The sequence below is a fragment of the Notolabrus celidotus genome, chromosome 1 (genome assembly GCF_009762535.1).
Source record: "Notolabrus celidotus isolate fNotCel1 chromosome 1, fNotCel1.pri, whole genome shotgun sequence".
NCBI classification, from domain to species: domain Eukaryota; kingdom Metazoa; phylum Chordata; class Actinopteri; order Labriformes; family Labridae; genus Notolabrus; species Notolabrus celidotus.
In genome coordinates, this window is record NC_048272.1 from 26,888,490 (window position 1) to 26,905,065 (window position 16,576).

A 16,576-nucleotide genomic window follows, 5' to 3' on the forward strand; every position below is an offset into this window, starting at 1 on the left:
AGAAACAACGTAGACATGCTAGGCTGTGGACTGTTGATGCTCAGTCGTCCTGGTGTTGTGTTTAAAAAATGAAGTCATAATACACAGTAAGATATGGAATTCAGATGGACTAATGCAGTAGATGAGGAGTGAGGAGACTTCTTAACTGAGGTAACAATAATCACCCCACATTGTTCCCACTTTGCTTTGGATTAACTATGCAAAAGGTTGCTCTTCAATTATAAGGCCAGATTTTGCAGCTAGTACCCCACACTGAAGTGCTTTTTAGTTTTAATTGACCTCTGTATCTTTTAAAATAATCCCAAGAGAATACTCGCGGTACTTACATTTGTTTTAAATTTGCTGCAGGATTTTTAAGGGATTGTCTGATATTTGGGGAAAAGCAATCCTGCTTTATTTCAGAGAGTAGGGCAGAAATGTGAAAACCAGTCTGATGTCTGTGTATTGAATATGAGACAGACAGCTATCTTAGCTTAGCATGAAGATAAGACAGGACTTAATTTTAAAAGTCTCATAAAAAGTTAAAGGTTTGTTTTAAGCCTAGTGCTAAGCTCAACTAAATGTATATTAAGTGGACGATGAGATTGGTATTCATTTTTTATATTATTTACAACAAGAAAGCAAAAAAGCACTTTTTAAAAAAAAATATCAAACTGTGTCTTAAATCTAAGCTTTCCTAGGATAGGAGCCTTAGTAATGACTTCTGTCTTGACTCAACATTTATAAAATAATGCACAATCATATAATGGACATTTTGTCGCTGGATATTTTAAGCACAATTGAGAAATAAAATGACACTTCACTCATTAACCACTACAAGTAAAAGCATACTGTTTACACCTACGACTGTATTTGTAAATGCTAGTCAAACATCATGACAGAAAACGTAGAAACTCAGTTCTCTGGGATGAGATAGGAAACACAATTTGGATTCTCATATTGATTTTTTTCTAAAAATCCCATAACATTCACTGTATGTATAATGGCTTAAGAGAATGTTCTTCATCTCTGATTTTGCTGTCATTTCAGGGAGGAGAGCCAGAGGGTGGTAGACGTGATCCTGTCACGTCAGGAAGATTTTCGAGTATTTGACACCTACATATCCGAGTATGATCGTAGCATGTCCTTACTGGAGGAGAGCTGCAGGAACAACCTGGCTTTTGCTGCCATTGTCAAGAAATTTGAGGTAAACACTTTAGGGTACATTTAAACTAGAGCACACAAAGACAGCACTTAATTGTTTCCATACAAATCGTTTGGTAATTAATTCCCATTTTCTCCCCCATGTTTGTTTTGGGTGTTTTACGGAGTTAACTGAATAAAGGTTTGAAGTATTTTATAATTTAAGTGTTTTGAAAGTCACATATTGAAATCTCAGGTTCACTTTTCATGTTTGTGGAGGTAAAGTGAAGCCTTGTGGATGCTTCCAGGGTGCACAGGTGAAACTGGTTTTCAGCCTGACAATCATGCAGCCGCTCTTAGCCTAGATTTTGTCACCTCGCTTCTATGCGGAGATAAGGGCTTTTCTAAAGCCTCTCTATCCTGCTCCTCTCCATGAAACTGACCTTTCCACTGTCATGATTGCATATTTTATTCCCTCTCAACACCAAATACTCATTCTTTGTTCGGCATGGCTCTCTTCATCCTTTATCCCCCCTGGAGAGCAGTGAAGTAGGATTTAGGTGACAGGATCATAATTCAGCAACAGCTCATTCTAATACTGTCACATGGATTGTGTGCTTGGTCCACTTAATCAACACTTTATCCTTATATAGAATAGAAGTGGGTACATTCCCAGCTAGCAACAATACTGGGGACTGTTTTTAAATAAAAGACAGGATATTAAGAGAGCCTATAGATAAGGCCACAGCGATAGAGCCAGAGATTTCTCTGTTTTATGCAGCTGTGTGCTGATTTATAGAGTTGATTCATATTTTACAGTCAAACCTGCTGTAAAGCAGGACATGGGTCACTCTGAAAAAAAAACAAAATATTATTTTAATTCTGTCTCACTTTTCACTTTCATTTTTTCACTCAAAACAATTGTTACAATATGCAATTTTAAAGCTTTAATTGGATATTTCAGAACCCGAAAAGCCGCTCACAAGCTTTGATTTCAATTTGCTTTAACAAAGTTACATTTTCATCTGAGAACCTTCCTCAACAAATTTATACAATGCTGGTTGAATACTTTGCTCTGATTCGCTGTGAGTGGCCGACACAATGGTTCCAGGCGTTTCGAGTTTGATAAGAAAAGCGAACGGACAAGGCACCAACTGTCTACCCTCATGAATATTCAGCCACAGCTGTCCCATGCCAAAAAATTTTGGTTCTGCCAGACTTTAGTGAAGGTAATGCAAACAGAAGGAAGTGAAGGTGAGAGAGGAAGACTGTGAACCATCACTATGTTCAGTAAACATTGACCTTTTTCATACTACAGCGTATTTTCACATGGTAGCCTTAAGCTAAATGTTTCATCGTTGACTTTCTTCATCATTTACTTAATTATAAGAACAATTATATAAGTCCCTTTTAGAACTTTATGTATCCCTGTATCTAAAGTGGCTCTAAATGCAGTTATTCAACAAATGTGATACATTTATAAAATTAAATGATCTTATCTAAAATCACAAATACAGTTTTTCTATAATAAGATTAGTCTGAATAAAATGTTCTATGCTTTTTTTTTTCTTCCTCACTTGTGTGCACATAAAGACTGTGACTCATCTCACAATTACACCACATGTTATATTTACGTTTCCCCTATTGCATATAAGCCTGCTATCTGGGGTCTATCCTCCCCAACCTCCCACACCAGGCCATTGTGTGTATGTCCATGTGTGTGATGGATGCTGTGTTGAATCAGAGCACTGCTTGGGGAATTGCAGGGTGTATGTGACCTCACTGTAATGAGGGAGAGGGAGAGCTGAGCAGGGAGGATCGTACGGGTCATGGGATGAACTGTACCCACGACTGAAAGGGACATCAGTAATTCATCTGTTTGTTTTGTGAAAGCCCACAAATCATTACACCAAAGAGAAGCAGTTATACTGATTTGAATGTTATAATTTCATGCTTTTCATCAATGGCGGCCATTTTTTCTTTCTTTCTTAAGACTAACACTTTCCTTCCTCAACACCTTTTATTTTTGTACCCTCCTGCTGCTGCGTTTTATTGCTACATGCCAAAGTGCAGCAGTTTAAGTGGTAGTAATTTCATTGTGGATGTGGCGCTGACAGTGATGAAGTAGCCACAGACCCTGATCGGATCAGAGCTAGACCCTTACAGGATTAAAGCCTCTTCTCCACAGCCAGTCCCCTGTTTACCGCACCATCTATAAACATTGGCCAACATAGTATGGTGTGTGTGTGTGTGTGTGTGTGTGTGTGTGTGTGTGTGTGTGTGTGTGTGTGTGTGTGTGTGTGTGTGTGTGTGTGTTTGTCCCTGCTCTGTTTGTACCTCAGTGTAGTTGTGTCTGGTTCTTCTGCAGAGACATGTCCATACACAAATTTTGCAGATCTTATGAAACTTGTTTAATGAAATGTCTTTCCAAAGCAGCCCAGCTTGGATTTATATTCATGTCATGACCTGTGGTTCTGTTTCTGTGCAGCCTGTGTGTGTTTTCTCTTGTGCAAGAAGCCCAGGAGGAATGGAGGAGGAGGTTGTGCAGCAGGTGGACGGAGAGCGATAGAGGGAGAGAGCGATGGAGTGAATTCCTTGTAAAGGCAGCTGGGCAATGAGGCAGACAGAAGCTAATTAGAGAAGCAGTCTCCTTTACAACTCCCCAATTAGATCGGTCGTGTGTGTGTGTGTGAATGTGTGTGCAGCAGATCAGGTGGCCATGACACAATCTGAAAAGGGTGTTTGTTTGTCCCTGACTCTGTGTGTGTGTGTGTGTGTGTGTGTGTGTGTGTGTGTGTGTGTGTGTGTGTGTGTGTGTGTGTGTGTGTGTGTGTGTGTGTGTGTGTGTGTTTATCTCCCAGCATGAGGCATCACATGCTCCCTTCCCTCCTCCTCCTCCATTTGGCTCAAGCACCTAAACAAACCACGCGCTAATTAGCATCTCTTGAAAGCCACTTCTTCTGAACAAGTGTCAATTGGATGACAATTTACAAGAGACACTTGAGGAGAGCGGGTGTTCGGATGCTGAGCTGGTTTAATAATAGAGAGTTGGTTATTAATGTACTCAGGGCATCATGTAGTGATGAGGAGAGAGAGGACAAGGTGAAAGAGAAAAGTAAGAGAAACACAAACACAGAAGTGTTTTCTGGGGTGGGAAGATAAGGTAACAGAGAAGGAAAAAAAGAGGAGAAGAAGAAGTAAAAGAAATGTTGTATTTGTGAAAGCCTCCTCATTAACAGAGGCATCAGCTTTTTGTTTAACTATCTGACTCCTGCACTCCACATGGTGATAATGAAGACAAAGAGCGGTGTGTTCAACTTGTATCCCATCCCTCCTCTTATGGGCTAATCAGTGTTATCTCATCACCAGCCCAGTGTGTGTGTGTGTGTGTGTGTGTGTGTGTGTGTGTGTGTGTGTGTGTGTGTGTGTGTGTGTGTGTGTGTGTGTGTGAGTGTGTGTGTTTGTATCTGCTTGTGTGTGTGTGTGTGTGTGCAGGAGTACATCAATAATAAATTGTACTTGTTTGTGATTGTGTGAGATGAGTTCAGTGTGTTTGTGTGGGTTCTTGTGTGTATTCCTGTGTGTGTGTTTGTGTGTGTGATATAAATAAGATGAAGATGCTGTTTCCCGCAGGGTGCTATCTGTGTCTCTCTAATGTAGGGTAGGACTTCATTGGATTAGAAAAGCCTGTGTGTGTGTGTGTGTGTGTGTGTGTGTGTGTGTGTGTGTGTGTGTGTGTGTGTGTGTGTGTGTGTGTGTGTGTGTGTGTGTGTGTCTTTGTCTGTGTGAGCGTGCATGTGTGTGCAGTCCCTGGTTGCTCCTCCATTGCTCAGGGCATAAATACCTGTCAGATACAATTATATCCTGATTGATTTTCCCAGCTCTCTTTGATTGTGCCAATTTCTGTCCCCTTTCACCTGCAAATGACTTGCTCTGAGAAGAAGAATGGGAGTTGTTCTGGTTATTTGAGCGCTGGAAAGTCGAATGAAGGTCAACCAGGACGGCTGTGTTCCCTTGGTCAAGTCTAACCTTGACTCACAGCATTTAATGAAAAGGGTTACATTCATTAAAAAGACACTGCAGTGGTTGCAGTCCTGGGACTGACAGAAAAAAAGATTTTTAGCGTTTCTGTAAAGGTCAAGATCTTATGTGAATTATAATTATACTAACAGATATATGTACTTACTTGGAGTAGAGTAACAGAACATGTGTTTCATCTTCTTTCCAATCTACTTTCTGGATTATTTTTTGCACATTCATGTCTATTATATTTAATGTATATTCAAAATGTGTGTGTGTTTTTGTGTGCCTGTGTGCAGACAAGAAGCCCAGAAGAAGCTGAAGTCCCCCTAAAGCACCAGCTGCTGCAGGTCATTGTGAGAGTACTACAATACCGAATGCTACTCACAGGTAACATATGAACACGTCTTTACATAATCTAATTTTGTTATTCTCTTCGAAAGAGAGCCGTCGTTGCATTTATATGGTAATCATGACTCATAGAATTAGCACAGTTATAGAAGAGTCTGAATGAATGCTTGACTTTTAAATGTAAAATTGTTCCTCATGTGTCCGACAAAAGCACCAGAAATAGAGCTTTCTCTTTTTATGCCCCTAAAATGTGGAACTCTCTGCCTCCGGATATCGGTAGGGCGAGCACTCTTGGTGTTTTTAAAAGTAAATTAAGATATACCTTCTTTATCTGTCTCATAATTTGAATACATTTCTTTTAGCCCAGGACTGCATTATTGTAATCATTTTTTTAATTAAATGAATTTATCTTATTTATTTAGTTATTTTTTGATTTCTTAGATTTATCTAATCTTTTTAACTCTAACTGTTTTTTAATTTTGCTTTCTACCCTTACTTATTTTATTGATTTGACATTATTGATTTCATTTCATTTTTAAGTATTTATCTATGATCACCATCTTTCTTGTTTTAATCTTTTATTATTCAACCATTTCTGTTGTATGTATGAAAGGTGCTTTGTAAATAAAGTTGAGTTGAGTCTGATGCAGTGGAAGTCAATAACAGGGAAATAAATATTAGCTAACTTTAGCCTACACAAACTATTGTTAGCTCTGTTCATGAACCAAACCAAGGAAAGCTGTGTGTGTAAAACCTTGGAGATTACAGGAATTAGCAAAGGTGTGTTCACCGCTTTTATCTTATATGTTAGAGGAAATATTATTTATCTCCTTCCATGCATTCCCTCTTTTTTAATCCACAAATGCCAGAGAAGACAGATTATTAGCATAAAGTGCTGAATTAGCATTGAATAAGCTGCACTAAAACAGTTGGACAATGTTCACCATCTCTTTGTATGTCCTCTATAGTCAAGGAAAGAGTAACTTTGAGTTTTTGTGTTTGTTTGTTTGTTTCTTCCAGATTACCTGAACAACCTCTCTCCTGACTCTAAAGAATACGAGGACACACAAGGTAAACTTGATCAAATGACCTCTGAGATATTCATAACAGAGCTGGTTATGTCTTTGGAGTAGTAAGACACACACTAACACTCACACACTGCAGCTGTTGGACATGTACCAGGCTCTACTTGTTGAGTCACAGTTACTAAGTGTTTCTTCATTGAATTTGGTTGCCTGTAAATCTCTCTCTTGCTCTTTCTGTTTGTGTTGCAGCTGCCTTGGTGATTGTGTCCGAGGTTGCAGACCAAGCCAACGACAATCTGAAACAGGGGGTGAGTTTACTCTGGATATGCTCCATGTGTTTAGATCACTCAGACTGTTTAGCTCCTGTTGTGTCTGATATATTCACCACCCAGCATGCCGCTATTGAGACGAGTCTTTATATCCCGCTTGGCAATGAAAGAGCAATTTTCTGACACAGTTCAAGCGTGAAGAAGTTAGACAGCCACAGTTTTCTGTGTATGAATCCCTCTTTTAAATGACATGCTGGAGTGAAGGAGAGGTCTATCCTTCTTTGGCACAGCTTGTTAATTATCACAAGGGACGAGGAAAGATGATGTCATCAGAAAGTCCCAGGTGTATCATAACAAAGGGAGCAGTGTGAGGGTGGACAAGACTCACACTCCTCCTCAAACATGAGCAGTTCATGGAGATAATTCATGGACATCCCCCCTACGTGTTTCTTGCCTCTCACTGTCAACATCCCTTGTGCCTCACTTTGGCTTTCCTCCTGTTTATCACACTCCCCTTTTTTCTCTTCTGCACACACGCACACACACACACACACACACACACACACACACACACACACACACAGACTGACAGACAGTGGAAACACAGGATCCCTCTATCTCTCACCCCCTCTTATTCAGTATCTCATCCCTTTCCGCCTCCCTCTCTTTCATTCACAAACAAACAGAGTCAGTTTCATTCTCCTGTCTCCTCTTCCGTCCATCACTGGATAATCTCCCTCTACCTTTGTGCTGTCTCTGCCCCCCCAGGAGAACCTGCTGCGTCTGGTCCACATAGAGTACAGCGTGAAAGGCAAGAAGGACCTACTGAAGCCTGGAAGGGTGAGAACCATGTAGCCTCTTCTGGCCAGTGTTACTGTTGCAAAACACAGCTTTTAAAGGCCTTCACAACATCTACTACATGATTTATGTTAGTATGCGTTTCTCATACTTTTCTGTGTTTGTGCATTTCCATCGGCAGATGTTTGTCAAAGAGGGGACACTCATGAAGGTCTCGAGGAAAAGCAGGCAGCCCAGACACCTTTTTCTGGTAATAATGTTATCTTTTTTATACTTCACGTCTCACTTTCAGACACAGTATTAGGCTCTAAAGGTAGTGGGAACGCTTTGAAATATACTTTTCTTTCCTCCATAATGTAACATTTTGGAAAATTGTCCTCTTGCTAAAAGTAAGATGAGAAGATCTGAACCATTTTCATATATCTCTGTTCAAAACACTCCTGCTAACTATTAATTAGCATAGCTTAGCATCAAGACAGTAACTGTTTGATAAATGTAGTGTTTTATTTTCCTTAAAACCAGTTCCAGCACTAAATTGCCAACAGCACTAAAGCTGGGTTCTGTCAAGAGATAGAAAACTTCTTAAATTTCACTTATTAGTACCTTCTATTATATTTATGTAAAAATGAGGATTTGTGGTGCTGGCAAAGAAACTGCCAGACTATATCTTGGCCTAGACGATCTCTTTTTAGAGTCTGTTAATATCTGCCAATCTCACCTGGACACAAGGCAAGGCTAGCTGTATTTCACTGCTCACAGTCTTTATAGCACGCAAACCACCTGCTGGCACTGGCTCCAAATTTTAAGGAAAGATATGAAAGTGATTGCAGCCCTCTTATCTCAATCTTTGCAACAAAACAAATTGGAGCAAATCCCAAAATGTGAATCTACTTCTTGTAGGTTGTTTCTTTTTGTCTGCTACTATAATACATATGAACTTGAATTGAAGCTATATGGCATTTAAATAGGACATCGTCTAAAAGGAGACCCCAGTTGAGAATTGAATTTAAAGATGATTAAACTATTTGTATGCCATTTCCAAAAACTGAACCACAGGAATGCAGTCCAACATGAGTCGTGTGTGTTTGAAAAAGCATTTGATGCTGACTATTGGATTTTAACAACAAATGAGGTGTAGTACGGCAGAAAACACCTGCCATATTATTGAGAAAAGGCAAAAAACAAAGTTAGCATTGTCTGTGTAAATATGAGGGAATGTTGGGCGGAGGTCGGTCTGTGAGTTAGGTGAGGTTTGGGGGGGGGGGCACAAGGCCAAGGCTGTTAGACCTCCACTCTGCACCACACCCATCCAAAGAGGGCCTCCCTCGCCGTTCTTCTCCTCTCCTCTCCTCCCCTCTCATGGCTTGTTTTCCAGGGCCCCACTTCCTTACAGGATGTTTGGTGTGGGTCACTGGATGCTGGCTTCCTGTGTATTGGGAGGGGACTGACAGCAAAGTGAAGGCCAGACACCCTGTAGAATGCAGGGAGGAGGAGGAGAAGGTGGTGGTGCTACACAAACACATAACGTGAAATAGAGAAGCCCACTCTATTGTTCCATGTGCAGTCTGTGCTGTCTCATGTTATGAATTATGCCTCGGCTACATATCCTCAGGAGCTGTATTTATGACTCTGGCTTATAGTGTTTGATCCAAATAGAATATAACATCAAGATTTCAATTTATTTATCTTTATTTTGCTCCATTGTTCTCCCCATCCTTTAAAACAAGATTGCAGTTGAGCGATAGCTGAAAGGATTTGGTGGATGATACTTGAGGGCCATTAGGGTTCTATGGCCATTCGCTGTCTCGAAGTTGATGGCTTCAGTGGGTCAGCTGTTGTTTATGGGCTTTTAAGGAAAGGGAATCCAAACAACAGTGATGATGAAAGCCATCACTCACCTCAGAGACAGTGAAGCTGCAACCGTTTCACAAGCTTGGGCTCAGAGAAGAAAGAAAAGTAGAGTGGATGAGAAAGGGCAGGGATTAGAAGAAGGATGGAGTTACAGAGAGCTGCCAGAGGGATACAAATGTAAGAAAAAAAGGCAGGTGAGGTGTTAGTGGAGGATAAAAAATGCCACTGTTTAAAGGAGTTCAGGTGATAGATGTCTCATCATATGGGAAAGTAGTTTGTGAGATCTCTTAACTTGAAACTTGGACGCATTTCTCTGGAAGGAACCTTCCAGTAATGGAGCTGCTCAGGGTGGAGCAGACAGACTACAGTGGCTTTAACCCAGAGGTCACAGGCTTGGCTATCATGCACTGTTTTGTCTCCAGCCAGCCTCTGAGCTTGTTACTGTGACTGTTTGTGTTGTGTTGTTGTTGTTGTGGTGAAGGTGGTGGTTCCACCCAGTCATGGTTCTCATTGCAGCCTGTGAAGTGCTGGGAGTGTGAGGGGAGGCCTGGAGCCCGGGGCAGGGTGGAGAATTCCTGGATGCTGCATTTACTGCCCCAGCGGATGTTTAGAGCACACATTAGGTGTGACCAATGATGTCATCTCTTTTGTCTGGGAAAAAATGAAATACCTCTTGCAACACAATGGACCCTCAGTTTGTTCACAGGATCCCAATACTTTTGGTCTGACAAGCAAATAAACACGTTTAATGCCTTATTTGTGTTGTGTGCATACATGGGAATTTTTCAGTTTAAAGACTGAAAAGTCTATACACTGTTAAAGGAAACAGAATACATGTTTCTTTTGGCCCAGGAAGTTTCAGAGAAAAAAGAATAAGCAGAGAGGTGTTTTGTACACGTTTAGACAGTTTTCTCAACATAACACCACCACCTTGTGGTCTTTGGAGGTATTTCATTCTTTAAAGCTGGGTGTACAGCTTCACTCTTTTAACTCATTGCTAAGTTTTGATATCTTCTTTAACCAATGTGTTATTCTTTTGAAGAATAGAATTCTTGTATTTCCCCCCTAATTCCTTTTTATACATGCTCTTTTCAGATGAATGATATAATGCTGTACACATACCCTCAGCAAGACGGCAAATACAGGCTAAAGAACACATTGTCTCTGTCTGGGATGAAGGTATGCCAATTATCCTTCTCTTATAACCTCAAACCTAATGTAACTATACATATATAATGTTTTGTTTGCTGTGGTTTGTTTCTGCCACTCTCACAGGTCAGCAAACCTCTCTTGGATAATGTGCTGAACTGTCTTAGGATTGAAGTGTCCGACATCACTATTACACTCTCAGCCAGGTGAGCATGTGACTGCAGAATATTACGATAACAAGACATCTTTTCTTTTGTCAATCTCTCGTTCCATTAACACTCTTTTTTTCTGTTTCTCTCTTCAGCTCAGTTGGAGAGAGGGAGGACTGGTTCCACACACTGAGTCGAGCCATAGCAGACCACGCTGCAGGACTCTGCACGTTTGGTGGTCCTTGCAGTGAGGTATGAGCACTCAAACAAGGTCCTTTAATAACTATTGCAGTCTGTGTAGGTTCAGTTTTGCTTTCCCCGGCTTTAGTCTTGCCACATATTAACGTACCGTGACATCGACTTATAGCATTTCATCATCATTCTCTAATTGTCTAATGTCCTGTTTGTGTCCACAGGCCCGTGAGAAGTTGTGGATGGCGCTGGGTGAGGCTGCTCCAGTGCTGGTTCCGGTTTCTCATGTGATGATGTGCATGAACTGTACCTCCGACTTCAGCCTCACACTGAGACGACATCACTGCAACGCCTGTGGCAAGGTCACACAGAACTCTGATCAGTATTATTTCTGTTACAAATGGTTATTTCTTTTTGGGCTGGTTGTCAAGTTTTAGATATTAAGCTAGCTCACTGAAATGATCTGTCTATCTATGTTTTTTTAATCTTCATTGTATTCTGTCTCTCTGAGCAGGTGGTGTGCCGTTCTTGCTCGAGGAACAGATACCCGCTGAAGTACCTCAAAGACAGGGTGGCCAAAGTGTGTGACCACTGTTATGCCGAGCTCAGGAAAAGAGGTGAATCTCAGCTTCTGCAGGAGATGTAGAGTGGATATAAAACGTATCCTTAAGTGTTTCTTCCATTTAATTTGTTTTTTCTTTTGTGTGTACGTGTGTGTGCAGGAGGCAGCGTGTCAGCTGCATGTGGTAACTCCAGCCCTCGGACTCACCGGGCCAGCCGACCACTCTCTGCCGTCTTCCAGAGCCTGCAGCCTCCAAGTCTTTGGAAAAGCAGGAAGAGCACCTCCCCTCTTAACCAGGTGGACTAAACTTCCAATCTATACTTCTAATTCTTTCCAAACACGCAAAGCCTGAAAATCAGGTCTGGAATTGAGGTCTTGATAATACTGCATCAGAGATGTTATCTCACTAACTCTATGTTCACATCTTCTTGTAGTTATTGTCAAAATACATTTTTGGCAAGGATGGTGATGTTGAACTCTAGAGGATTGTTTGTTTGAACTTGCCGACTTCAGCGTATAATTGCCTAAGGTAGTACCTTAAGTAGGTGTTAGATTGCAATGTGACTGTCGGAGGTTCAGCCCAGCACACAGGCCTATGACAGATCGAGGTTATACAGGTCCCCAGCCTCAGACAGATATACTGTACACTCATCAGCATTGGAGACGAAAAGCACTGGGAACAGAAAACTGGAACAACTTTGAACAACTTTTCATTATTCACCAGCTAATATCCTTATTCTATAATATTAGAAAGACCCTTGAAAGAAGATTTTATTCCAGTGTTCTCTGAAGTACTCTGACAGAAGGGATGATTGCTTTTTTTCTCATAAAAACAACCACAGAACCAATTTTTGAAGTTTATTTTTTGACCGCTTCACCTTGCAATACATTTTCTGTGAATACAGAACATCTGATCATATTAGAATCTGCAGCAGTGGCAACTTAAACTCACAGTTTATCAGGGAGGTGATCTATACATGCTTTTTGGTCATAGGTGGATTAAGCACACAATTTACCATGAATTTCCACAAGGAAGACCACTTGATGACCAATCCTCACAACAGTATATCTCCCTATGATAAGCAAGATGGTGAGATTAAAACAGAAGTTCCCTGACCGGGAATCGAACCCGGGCCGCGGCGGTGAGAGCGCCGAATCCTAACCACTAGACCACCAGGGACTTATATCCCAACTTATGTCAAACTTGTTGAGTGGAAAGTCTGGCGTGGGTGACATCTGTTCAGCTGTTGATGTCAGTGTGTAGTGAACACCTGCCAGTCCACTTCACTGTCCATCTGTCTGTCTTAGGGAGTAGGACTATAAAAGTAACAGGAAGGTATTTCTGCTTCTTCCTACAATGACAACTAAGTTAATTTAATGAAATCTTATTCTGCTTTTTATGTGCAATGCTTTTCATCAGGTGGCACTGGCAGTGGAGGGCTCCACCATGAGCGGCAGCCTGCAGCGTCGGAAAAAGAGCAAGAGGAAATGGAAACGGCTGTGGTTCCTCCTCAAAGACAAGGTGCTCTACACCTTCACAGCCCGTGAGGTGAGGGGGCACAGAGTCTCCCACACCAGCCCCAAAACACTCACACACATTCATGATCAGTCTATCCTTCTCCTTCTTCAACTCTTACTTACTTATACAGAAATGTTTAAGACTCAAACTGTATTTGCACTGCTCACTTTCCTCTTGTGCTGAACACTTCATATATTAAAGGGATTCTCTGTGCCCTCTCTGTTTCTTGTATGCACCTCAGAGTTTGATCTGCTCTCTTCTTCTTGAAACATATAATTATCTTTGTTTACATGTTACTGCTGACAGTGTGACATGATTTAAACTTGTGTGCCTGTGTTTCTTCTGGTTTCTTCAGGATAAAGTGGCTTCAGAGAGTTTACCACTACAGGGCTTTACTGTCAAGCTGACTGAGAGGCCAGAGGGAGAGGAAAGCAGCAACATGTTCCATCTCTACCACAAGAAAACCCTGTACTACAGCTTCAGAGCTGACGATCAACACACTGCGCGCAGGTGAGCATTGTTGCTGTTTTTACAGACATGATGGCCCTTTCTCAAACCGGTCCGTCCACACTTTCACTTTGTGACGGAATCACTGTCACAAGTCAGTCCCACAGCTGAATAAAACACCCTTCATGAGGTGGAGGAAAAGATTTTATCTTGATAAAAGCAGTAGATGTTTGTGCAGGTCGCTACATGGAACTTTTATTTACAGAGCATCTACAGTGACCCATGGTTTGTAAGCTACCTTCAGTGCAGACTCACTGTCAGAGGGTCCAACCCACTCCCACCTCATTGTTATTGTGCTTTGTGAAATGTTGTTTTGAGAAATGTAGTACAAACACTATATAAGCACAGTGGATGTATGGGGGCATTTTTGGAAAGGCCTGATGAGGGATACAGCTATAACTTGCAGGTGCAGTGTCATTGAAAAGCAAGTTCCCTGACAGGGAATCGAACCCGGGCCGCGGCGGTGAGAGCCCCGAATCCTAACCACTAGACCACCAGGGACTGTTACAATCCTGTGTTGGCATGTGAGGAATGTTTGGTTGTAAATGGGGTAGATAGACTATCCTGCATGTGCAGCAATGTGGCTCCACAGTGTACTTTCCTCACACTCACACACGACCAGTTTGTCTTATGTGCTGCAGGGGACGGCTGTCAAAAGTGACAACCACAGTGCCTTCATTGAATTGAATTGAATAGATCATTATGAGACTTAAAAAAACAAGGAACCAAATAAAGACTTGTAATTTAGGAAACTAGGAAAATCTCCCTTTAAATACTATTGTATGCCTCATAACGTGCTGAAGAATGTGTGTTTTATGTTTATGTTTAATGCTGTGCTGCAGTTTTAATAGCCCACTCTAATAAAATTAGTGATGCCTTTCCGCCACAGAGGCCAAGATAACCTGACTTATAGTCCTCGGCTTTGGCTCCAAACACACTGCATGCTTCATTTGACATGATGCAACCAATAAATCTCTTGAAACCTTCCCTGCAAAGTCCCAACCCTCGTAAACAACATGCAATTTTAAGCATAATGTGCCCTTTGCTTAATAGAGCCCATTATGCAACATTTTGTTAGGTCAGACACACTGTCAGTGAATTGTTCATTGACTTTGAATGTCATTAAAATGTGTTTTATGAATCACTGAGCTAAACTGTCCCACTTTTCTGTGTTTCAGATGGGTCAATGCCATGGAGGAGGCTACAGTTTTATAGCAGCTGCTCATTAAACGAACATGATCTGCTATCTGTGGCTGTTACAACACAACATAGCTACCTGCTGCATCTGAACTCAGCTCGTCGAAAAAGACCAGCACAGGATTATTGGTAGAATTTGTTTCTATGACAATTAAACCAGCAGGAGGGACTGAGACAAGCCTGCCACCGAGTGGTAGGGAAGTTGACGTGCAGGAGTCAGGGGATGCTACCATGAGGACAGGAAAAGTGAAACCCTCTCATACAAGTCTAGTCTATCAGATAAAATCTCCTCTGATCTTAATGAGCTGATCCAGCTCAGTAAGGCAGAATCCTTTAAAGGCAGCTTGGAAACTTTAAATGCTTCATTTTAATGGCATTTTGTTCCCTCTGTTTCATCTTCACAAGGACCATCCCACTTCTTCATTTCTTCTTTTTCTTCTTTTTTTTTAATTTGACTGTCTTTTATCACTGGATTATTTAGCCACTTGTATGTTCTTGCAGGAGAACTACACATCCTTCATTTTTATATGTGAGCCAGTTACCCAGCCTTGTTCTGTGGTGGGTTTAACATCACTTTGAACTAACATCAAAACAAACTATGCTATGGTGGTATTTTGCAGCTATTATAAGGGAAAATATTGGTCAAAGTTTTAGAGAGATATTTGGTATTTGAAATATATATTGTGAATTATAAAACACATATATTACTGAACTGTATGACTTATTTGTAAAGAAATGTTATTACATGATGTTCTGAGTAAAAGGTCATTTTAATCATCATGGTGTGTGTACACTGTATTACTTTTGGCGTTTTACTCTGGTAATTAACCTACTGAATGACCCTCAGCATGACAACCACTCCACAGTTTTTCTTCACAGAGAAATACTCTGGTATTCAACCTGTAGGTTTCTAAACCGTTTTGTTCTGAAGTGCCAATGATTTCTTCCAGTTGAATGCAGTGCAATTTGCAATTGATGATGAATGTGCCTGAGATGACATTGAATTTTTTGTTGTGTTATCAAAGTACTGTACTACTGTCATGTCTCCTGAAGAGACCTTGACTCTATTTGCTTTTAATCTGCTCTTGTATACTTATTCCTTTTAGTATTTTGAACAGTTCAGTTACAGTAGAGTAACATAAAAATATACTGTAGTGCCCTTTTGATGAATGCCTTCTCTCATATGCACACTACTAGATACAATAGAACTGAATCTACTTGGACTGAATGGGAACTTTTGAAAAAAGCCTTTTTCAAACCTCTCAACTTCAAATTGTCAGAGTTGGAGTCTGACTTTTCAACCGGTCACACTTCATCATTTCTTTCAATTACTTTTCAGCTTTTCTATCTGTTTCTTATGTGCCATATCTTTATCCTTGTTATAGAGTGTACCTCTTGCATATAGTGCATTGTAAATGTTCATGTATATAGAAACATACAGAAATAAACTCCTTTAAAATCTTTACATGCTGTGTTTGAACAGTGCTGCCTGTTCCTCAATGTTCTTAAACATTAACTGAAACACATCAATAAGTGCACGACACCCATTCTAAATCAGGACTGCCTGTTTCACTGCTGCTATTGTGAAGCACATTGTTCCTTTCTTTTGTTGAAAGTGTCTCAGAAAGGAAAGAAACAAAAGTTGCTCTCATTATTTTGTCTTAATACTCATCTTTTTACATGTTTGAATATATATGCAGAGACAGAATGACCCACACATCTTTGGTTATTATACAGTTCATAGTGCCAACTTAAAACAGCAGTGGTATTCAGTATTTCATCATCTTTGATCCCTCCCGCAGCAAGTATAATAACGAGCCTCATTAGCAGTAGAACTTACTGAAGGGTTGTCACACGTTATTTGA

At 40.7% G+C, this 16,576-nt stretch overlaps 1 protein-coding gene and 2 non-coding genes across 4 annotated transcripts in view; 1 reads left to right on the forward strand and 2 right to left on the reverse strand.

The window, feature by feature from the left end:
* The window catches only part of fgd5a (FYVE, RhoGEF and PH domain containing 5a), a 37,694-nt gene extending 21,518 nt beyond the window's left edge, over nt 1–16,176 (forward strand). Inside the window, exons 7-21 of one of the 2 annotated variants that reach the window (XM_034695521.1) lie at nt 1,030–1,186; nt 5,442–5,532; nt 6,514–6,564; nt 6,768–6,826; nt 7,556–7,627; nt 7,767–7,835; nt 10,532–10,615; nt 10,712–10,791; nt 10,890–10,986; nt 11,151–11,288; nt 11,441–11,543; nt 11,649–11,785; nt 12,909–13,010; nt 13,363–13,517; nt 14,693–16,176. In XM_034695521.1, coding sequence (XP_034551412.1) covers nt 1,030–1,186; nt 5,442–5,532; nt 6,514–6,564; nt 6,768–6,826; nt 7,556–7,627; nt 7,767–7,835; nt 10,532–10,615; nt 10,712–10,791; nt 10,890–10,986; nt 11,151–11,288; nt 11,441–11,543; nt 11,649–11,785; nt 12,909–13,010; nt 13,363–13,517; nt 14,693–14,729 — 1,432 coding nt within the window. In that variant the 3' untranslated portion in view covers nt 14,730–16,176. Of the gene's footprint in view, nt 1–1,029; nt 1,187–5,441; nt 5,533–6,513; nt 6,565–6,767; nt 6,827–7,555; nt 7,628–7,766; nt 7,836–10,531; nt 10,616–10,711; nt 10,792–10,889; nt 10,987–11,150; nt 11,289–11,440; nt 11,544–11,648; nt 11,786–12,908; nt 13,038–13,362; nt 13,518–14,692 lie in introns of both variants that reach the window. The other variant, XM_034695514.1, reaches the window with a different exon arrangement.
* On the reverse strand, nt 12,597–12,668 carry trnae-cuc. Its single transcript has one exon. It is a non-coding gene; the product is annotated as a tRNA-Glu (tRNA).
* On the reverse strand, nt 13,944–14,015 carry trnae-cuc. Its single transcript has one exon. It is a non-coding gene; the product is annotated as a tRNA-Glu (tRNA).
* Nucleotides 16,177–16,576: the final 400 nt, after the last annotated feature.